This window comes from Morone saxatilis, unplaced genomic scaffold (assembly GCF_004916995.1).
Source record: "Morone saxatilis isolate NCDOM2014 unplaced genomic scaffold, NCSU_SB_2.0 Contig14, whole genome shotgun sequence".
In the NCBI taxonomy this organism is placed as follows: domain Eukaryota; kingdom Metazoa; phylum Chordata; class Actinopteri; family Moronidae; genus Morone; species Morone saxatilis.
Window position 1 is genome coordinate 16,932,871 of NW_023339696.1, and position 8,747 is coordinate 16,941,617.

General features: G+C 41.7%; 1 protein-coding gene across 1 annotated transcript in view; it reads left to right on the forward strand.

Moving 5' to 3' along the window:
• Positions 1-1,611: 1,611 nt before the first annotated feature.
• cavin1a (caveolae associated protein 1a) overlaps positions 1,612-8,747 on the forward strand; it is an 18,971-nt gene continuing 11,835 nt past the window's right edge. The window contains exon 1 of the mRNA XM_035654370.1: positions 1,612-2,437. Coding sequence (XP_035510263.1) covers positions 1,937-2,437 — 501 coding nt within the window. The 5' untranslated portion in view covers positions 1,612-1,936. The remainder of the gene's footprint in view (positions 2,438-8,747) is intronic.

The window sequence follows — 8,747 nt, forward strand, 5'->3', positions numbered from 1 at the left end:
ACTGTGTAAGACTTATATCACTGTCAGTGGACAAACTAACTAGTACCAAGTTCTAGTGAGACCCCCACCTTCGACCTCAATGACCCTTGCTTGGTGGTCTTGGGAGCAAAGCGCTAAAAAGAAGCGGCGAGAGTAGTGTGGCTATGTGAGGCTACCAAGAAAATAATTGGAGATGGACAAAACATTTTAAGAATGGTAATATGTACTGCAGATTACTACACTAGCCTATAAATACAGACAGCAAGCTAATACACTAATATAGTGTCACAAACAGTGCTATCACTATAACGTTAACTGTTATTAATATTAGTATGTGCAGTCTTGTGAAAGACCATATTTTTCAAGCATTTGCATGACTATGTCTGTTCCTGACTTACAGGTTTTCTCAATACCTGCATTCAGAGTGTTAATATCACCCAGGCTAATTTTCTAACTAGTTTCATTTTTACGTGCTAACTGTATTCTCTTGATTTTGGTCTGGTGGAAAAGATCTAATCAATTATGTTCCGAATCTACGGAGCCCCTCTGGTGACATGGTCAAAGCCACAATTTTTTTTTTTACCTTGTCACCAGAGGGGCTCCGTACGAATCAGTTTTTGTATATACAATTTGTTCGTCCCTGACAGTAAAACAAATATTGGCTAGCTAGTGTTGATGTTAGAAAGTATTTACATTAAAATGTCATGATGTCGTGCTTTCTAGGTGAAATCTTCTCAAGTCAACAAAAAATATGATAGCGATGAGAATGATTAACAATTTACAGTAGTTTGTTTTCAACCTGCATTGCAGTTCCAAGTTGCTACCACTAGAGGGCAACAAACACTCGGATCAACTGTCAACTCCACGTAGCGTCACAAGCAATAATATTAGTGAAATCAGTATGAAAATCAAATGTATAGCTCTTTATTAGAATAGTTACTACTAATAGCAACAGTAACGTAATAATTGGTAATAACTGTATTCATTCTGTTGTAGAGACAGGCTATCTGTATTTCCGGTGAACACTTTCAAAATAAACTGAGAAAACTGAAGCACAATATCACATTTACTGTTCTCTAATGGTCACAGTTAGACACTGTAACTCTACTTCATTCAGTGGAAATAATACTGATATTAATAACATTGTTTATCCAGAAAGCAGCTTTACAACTTTACATATGTTGACTGAAAATGTGCACAACTTTTGATATTAATCTATATGTCTTATACAAAAGATTATTAAAAAATTAGCATGACCAAGGTGATGCTGTGCAGTCTACACTAAAATAGTCTTCAAAAGTCAACAGAAAAAATTGACAGTGGGGAGAATTATAATGACATGGTGGCTTAAATTCCATAATTGTTACACCACCAATTATACACACTCTCTAATACGCCTTTGACATATAAAATGTGTTAGTATTTTTCTTTCTTTACAAATTAACAATAGACTCTAGTAACCGTAATTTCAGAGACTCTGGTGGCCCTCACCTCTCCCTGTTTGAGAGGAGTGTGTAATGTCACTAAAAGAGGTGGGTTCTGGAGATCTGCTGTCCTGTCAGGACAGAATGGGGTGGAGCCCCAGCAGCAGGGGGAGCCAGGGGCGGGGGCCCCGGAGTGAGAAGGGAAAAGTTTGACTGGGTGGTTTCACAGGGAGCAGAGGCATTTGAGTCAGGGCACACATGCCTCAGCTGTGAGAGGCCCTACTCCCCTTGGCTGGCTGGCATCCCAGAGCAGAGGCAGAGAGAGACATAGTGTGTCAGAGCGAGGGTGAAGAGAAAGTTTAAGTAAAGTAGACTAGGAAGAAGCAAACAAGTGGTCAAGAAAGTTGTCTGAAAGAAAAGAGAAAGGATTAGGGACTGAGTTCTGTGCAGCGTGGCTTCTGCAGGTTGGTTTTCAGTAGTGTATTTTTATCTGTTGTGAGTGTGCAGACGGTTTGTATTTGGAGTTGACAGCCATGGCGGATACAGGTGTCAAGCAGGAGCAGGCAGCCCTGAAAGAAGTGCCTTATGATGATGACGAGGTAGCTCTGGTGGGTGCTGCCACAGAGCCAGCAGTAGATGACGATGACCCTGCTGAGGAAGCGGACCTGTTGCTGGCCACTGGCCCCGGAGGCAAGAGTGAAGCGCAGATGAACGGGGTCATGGTTCTGTCTCTGCTAGACAAGATTATTGGGGTGGTAGACCAGATCCAACAGACCCAAAACGGACTCGAGGCCCGGCAGGAATCCATGGAGAAGTCAGTGTCAACCATCCAAGGGGAGCTGTCTAAGTTGTCTAAGAACCATGTTGGCACAACCAACACTGTCAACAAAATGCTGGAAAAGGTGCGCAAGGTCAGTGTCAACGTCAAGACGGTGCGCAGCAATCTGGAGAAGCAGGCGGGCCAGATCAAGAAGCTGGAGAGCAACGAGAACGAGCTGCTCAAGAGGCGCAACTTCAAAGTCCTCATCTACCAGGTGAGGTGGGGTTGGGGGGATACTGAGGGCTGCAATGTGTGCACAAGCTTGTTCTTTTATCATTTTTATCAATAAGAAATTTCAAATAATGTTGGATTGAGAACGTGGTGGTAATAATTTACATGTGGCTATTAACATGAATTTGCTAAAGTTACACTTGCAGTAGATGTTAGTCCCGAAAAGGGGTGTGTTGCATTCCCCACACCACAAAGGAAAGTTGGGAAGGAGTGTGAAAGGCACCTGAAAATCTATCTGTCAAACCATCAGAGCAACCTTTTGACATCAGTTAGAGTCACGCTGTGGTATGACGCTTGTTAGTGAAAATTAAAAGGGGGCGTAATAGTATCTCAGGATAGAGGATGCTGGCCAAAGTTTCAGCTTTTTGGTTGTTTCATTACATAAATGTCTGAATCTCTTTTTCCTGGAACTCAGATGAGGCTGTAATGTTTATGAAGAATCAGACACTGCAGTCTACTATTTACGGTTGTAAACTTGTAGGGTTTGTACACACACTCAGTGAGAGGTGGATTCCTCCGCTCACGAATGAAGGGAATACTAGTGGCTTTCATGGAAAACTGAAGGCAGATAGTGACCTCTCCCACTCCACAGGACTTTATGATTACCCAATGAAACTATATAAAGACTAGTGGGTGTAAATAAAATATAAGGCCTATAAACACCGGCATGAAGGGCTACTTGAGACAGAACCAACGCCCCACCACTGAGTGCTCAGAGGACGGATAGTTGGCAGGCCGCTGCTATGTGAGATGAAGATGTCGTTTTTATTATTAAGATTTCCCAGACGTGGGACACACAGACTGAATTCATGCATTCATGATGGACAAACCTGCACTTAAATACCTGAGTGTGTGGGCACAGTCAAATTTAATGAATACATTTAATGACTTTAACAGTTGGAACCACAAACGTCTTGAAAGAATATGTAAAAAATAATTAAAGGACACAATTTGAATTCATTGGAAAGTGCGACACTGATTGGTCTTACTGCATTTGACACTCATTGAGCAACTTTATTTTAGCAGGGCATGCTCTCATGTCTGTCTGATAAACTCAAGGCTTACATCATGAACGGAAGCACTTGAACTTGTAATTTATTCCGTGCGTCATAAGGTCTTGTGTCCTCTTTTACCACAAATCAAGTGGCAGCTCAGGAAAGTGGTAGAGAGTGGTAGTCACCTTATGCACATCACATTTTAACTTAAGCTAGCTGGAATTTCTTTAAACACATTAGTAACAGTAAATCAGAGAGTAGCAAGACTCTTGTGAGTAGAGCTTACTTCAGGATCTGTATTGGTAGGCAAACGTTTTCACACCCCCCTGCTGGGATGTCCACTGTGGGAGCAAGTTACGCTATTGGTATCTAGCAGAAATCCAATCATAGACACTAGGCCTTAATAAATTACTCTGTAAAGCAGGTGCCTCCTGCTGTTTGTGACACTGCGTGGTAAACTGCAAGTCCTTTTTTTTTCAGACTGCATGTCTGTGAGCAATTATCAGTTTTAGACGCTGTACGTGCAACAGTTTGCAACTTTAAAGAACCTGCACTACTTTATAAAGCTTAAGGTTTGACTGTTTTTATTCTGACTCTGTGTTTGGATTGTGTTTCAGCAGACAGTTTAAATCATTTCCTGTTTGGTTTATCTCAACTGTAACGTTCTTAACGCTGTCTAAACTTGGTCTCTGTCAGGTTTTCAAAGCGGTTGTAAGAGCTGCATCTTCCATGTTGCAGTAGCTGTTTTGGGCTCCCATGATCTATTTATTGCCAGAGGATGGCTGCACCGTGTCCAGTTTAATTGACCGACAGATAGGCTGATCAGATCTTGGCAGCGCCACAAATCAACACTGGCTCTCAGTCAGATTTCACCCCTTTCCACTGTCTGTTTGTGTGTTAATGTGTTAGAGTGGGATCAGTTTAGAATTAGGTTAAGGATGAGATCAGGGTTAGTGTTAGGTATGCAGAGGTTATGGTTAATGTTACGGTTAACATCTATGGAACTGATATAAGCTAGTGCAGCATCCTCACCAGTACAATATCAACGTGTGTGTGTGAGTGTGTGTGTGTGGCCATTCCTTGTCAGTATCATCTTTCACTCACAGTGTCAATGTCAGGCGAAGCTAGAATTTGAGCAAGACAGGTGAAACATTTTTACAGCATTACTTTTGCTGTGTTGTACTTTCTGCTTTGCTTTGTTAAACTGATAGCAGCTTTGACTGTAGGTGTCTGTCACTCTGCCTGTGCACTCTGAGAATAGACGTACGAATACTGCAGAATTTCTAACACGGAAAGACTTTGACAGTGATGCTTTATAATTAAACCTGTGAGGATGGTAGCACGCAGGATCCCCCGGCAACAGCAGGGTGGGGCAATGAAGACATGTTTACCAAATATACATTCGGGATTGTTGAAAATACTCATTTCTTTTTACTTTCAGGTAAAATCCTTTCATTCAAGTTTTACTTTACTTTTTACTTTTAATGAATCCAATTCTGAGTAATCTATATTATTGGATTATAATTATAATTATATATTATAATTATACTCATGTTGCAGCTGGTGAACAGTATACTTCATATACTGCCAGGTATCGTGATTTATGATTATGACATCATCATTCATTAGTTGATAAAAATTTTGGCGAATAATTTGGATCTGCAAACTAAAGCTGTCAAATAAATGTAGTGAAGTAGAAGTAGAAAGTAGCATTAAATGGAAATACTCAAATAAACGACCTAAGAATTGTACAGTACTTGAGTAAATGTACTTCATCTCAGATATGCATCACAATACTTCAAGAAACACAATACTTCTAACAGATCTCAGTCTAGCTATATACATTTGTTCTCATGAGAGAGAGAAAATAAACCAGCATTTCCTTCCTCATTAGATTATGTCTTTCTGGTGTTGGTAGGTTGGAACAAACCCCTTATTATAAATGACCTTGCAGGGGTCCACAAATGGCCAGTGATCCAGCGCTTTCACACCCTACCTGCGTTTCTCTCCTCTGACTGAACAGCATCTAATATTGCTCTCTTTTATAGACCAATTGTCTTTCCGGAAGAAACATAATAATTCTAAATGAGTCTTTCCTCATTTCCCATTTCATATTGCCAGGGGGTTGAATAATTTTATTTCAGCCTTGCAAGGCCAATTTTATGTTATAATGTTTTTCTAAGCTGTAATAATACATCAGTCAAATAATACATCTAACACCAAGCCATTAACAACCACAGTAAAAAAGTAATATTCTTGGTTCCTCCTTGAAACCTAATGATGGCTGTAATATAATGATTATAAATGTTGTAAAGGTCCCTCTGCAGGCCTTTCTGTTTCTGTAGCATCTCTATATAGAGCAATAAGGAAGTTAAACAACTAAAAGGGGATTTCTGCTTGGAAAATTACTAAAACAATTCACCATTTCTTAAAATAGTTTCAGTAATAGTCATAATTTTCCAGTTTCTCAGCTGCCTGATGGTAGGAGGAGGAAAAGTTATCATCTTTTCAGTCCACTGCCATAGTGGTGCTGCCTTGTCCCAGTACCTGAGCCTCTTGCTTATCCACAGAGGATGTCAGGCACATCTATATATGCCAATGTACAGAAAGTGTCCAGGGGCCTTCAGCTAGCTTAAGCTGTTGCAGGCTGAAAACCTCTGAGGGCTCGGACTGCATTTGAGCTCAGCCCCTTACATGTTCCTTGGTCTGTCCAGGCAACAGTAAGAGATTTGTATGGAAGAAGGTGCTGCTGTGACCCAGTAGTCCCCATTACACTGTATTACAACTGACAACAAGCATGCAGGCTCTGCCAGCACCCTCCAATTGGCAGATGGACCCGGCTTCGTGATGATCCTTTAATGCAAAGAAAAAGCTACACACCCTGTGCAACTGAGGGAACTTTTTCCTTTTCCTGTTTTGTATTAGCTCTGTTAGTATACCTAAAGTAAAAACCAGATCAGAGTTGAAGCAATTACTCCCTGGAAACCAATCATACTTCCTCATCAAAACCTGGCGCCTATGTTGCTCACAACGGAACTCGAGCACCAGCGGATTCGCCTCATACAGGCATGAGGAGCTACAGTGCAACGGTTTGGTAACCTCACGTCTTGCCACCTCCACAGCCCCAGATTTTTTTCATTTTCACACTTCCCCAGCTGACATTACTTGAGGCAGTTACTCAGATTTCACACATCCTGTTTCCTCAGCTTTATACAACTTTTACACATATGCAGTTTTACTTCTGTAAACATACTTTGATGAAATTAGTAACTAAAAATAACATGTTGTGACTCAGAACTGGGGGGTCACATGTGCATTTCATAATGCACATTATCTATTTAATTATGAGGATTAATGCGGCCTTTGCGATGTAAGAGGGTCCATCAGAGTGTGATACAGTACTGCTGTGTGTCTGGAATCAGGGTGTGTTTGGCTGCAGCTCAAGGACAGTGATAGCGATGTGGTCAACTCTATCAGGGAGATGTAAGACTTCTCAGTTACAGTCTACTCATTCCACGCCAACCTCACAGACCTTCAAGAGCTCAGATCATAGCCAACGAGCCTCGCCACACACCCCAGCTCCCTTTTCTTTAATAGCTTTTTAACCCTGTCCAGACTATGTAATAACTCAATTCCACCTACTCCATTCCAGACATAGTGATCCAGCCAAGGTTTTTTGGCCACCAGCTTGCTGAATCTATGTTTTTGTGCACAAATCAGATCTCAGCCTCATTACAGAGAAGGTAGTTATGAAGCACGTAACCAACCCCTTTACCGGAAAGAGCAACCAGCATGACCAAAAAGTACTTCACCAGCAGCACCAAGTTAATGTTGTGATTCATACCATTGGCATCTTTATGCCTCTCCTGCCAACATGCCCACTTGTTCTCCTCCCTTCTTCTCAGTTTCTCTCGCCTATCACTCCCACGATGAACCTAGCCCATTCTATTCCCACTCAGTTCTCTAATTGAGGACCAAGGGGCGCTGCTCATTCAGTATTTGCTACAGTACTTGTACACTATGTGGTTCTCTTCCAGTCTCTCCTTTATGTCCTTTTCTCCTACTGGGCTCCTCTTTCCCAGGCTAGTGGAAAGATATCTGGCAGGCTCCACATTTCACTGTTGCATGTCAGCTTCTATGTCGAGCCACTTCTGAGTTCCACGACTCGGTGGTGTGTGAGCCTCTGCATGTAAAAAGTTGTCCAGTAGTTTGTGGATTTCTTACCTGCAAGACTACGACATACATGACAAGAAAATCACATATATACAGTATTTGCTATTATAAAAAGAAAAGAAAAACGTTTGGGAAGTAACGATTACCCATGGTGAAATATTACTTAATGCCAACAGATGGGTCAGAGAGAACGATAATGAGACACAGCAACCTAAGTGTGAGTTAAATTCTGAAGACACCCACTATGCATCTTATCAAGAGAGCCTCCTACCTTTTTTTAAAGGAATAGTTCAACATTTTGGGACATTTCAGAGAGTTAGATGGGGTGGTTGAAACCACTGTCGTGTCTGTACAGCCAGCCTGTACATCAGTGTGTTAGCTTATTACAAAGGCTGGAAACAAGGGCAAACAGCTAGCCTGGCTCTGGACAAAAGAAGCAAAGACTGCCCACCAGCACCTCTAAATTAACCCAATAAACCTCAAACTAACATAAAAATATCCTGTTTAATTCGCACTAGTTGATGGAATGTTTCTAAGCCAGGCACAGTCACTTCCTGGAGTCTGGTTACTGTGAGTTGCCAGGCAACCAGAGGAGACTCCAGGAAGTGACTGCGCCCAGTCCAGAAATAGTCTGGTGCATAACCCTACAATTGCATTGGCTTTAGTTGGCAAATGTTAATCAGTGAGCTTTAGAGGTGCTAGTATTTGGATGCGTTGCCTATGGACAGTCATGCTAACTATTTCCCCATTGCCAGTCTTTGTGTTAAGCCAAGCTAGCAGTAGCTTCACATTTTCCGCACGTTATGTGTGGGGGGTAATGATATTCTCATCTAACTCTCGGCAAATAAGTGTATCTCCCAAATTGTCAAACTATTCCTTTAAAGGACCAGTGTGGTAGGATTTAGTGGCATCTATAGCGATGTAGTTGCAGATCGCAGCTCCCTCGCTTCTCCTTCCAAGCACAGAGGGGAAATGCAAATGACCCTGTCTAGAGCCGGTGTTTGGTTGGTCACTTCTGCCCTACTGTAGAAACATGGCGGTTCAACTTGGTGGACTCCATGGAAGGTGACCCACAGTGTCTGTAGATATAAAAGGCTCATACTAAGGTAACAAAACCATAACGAT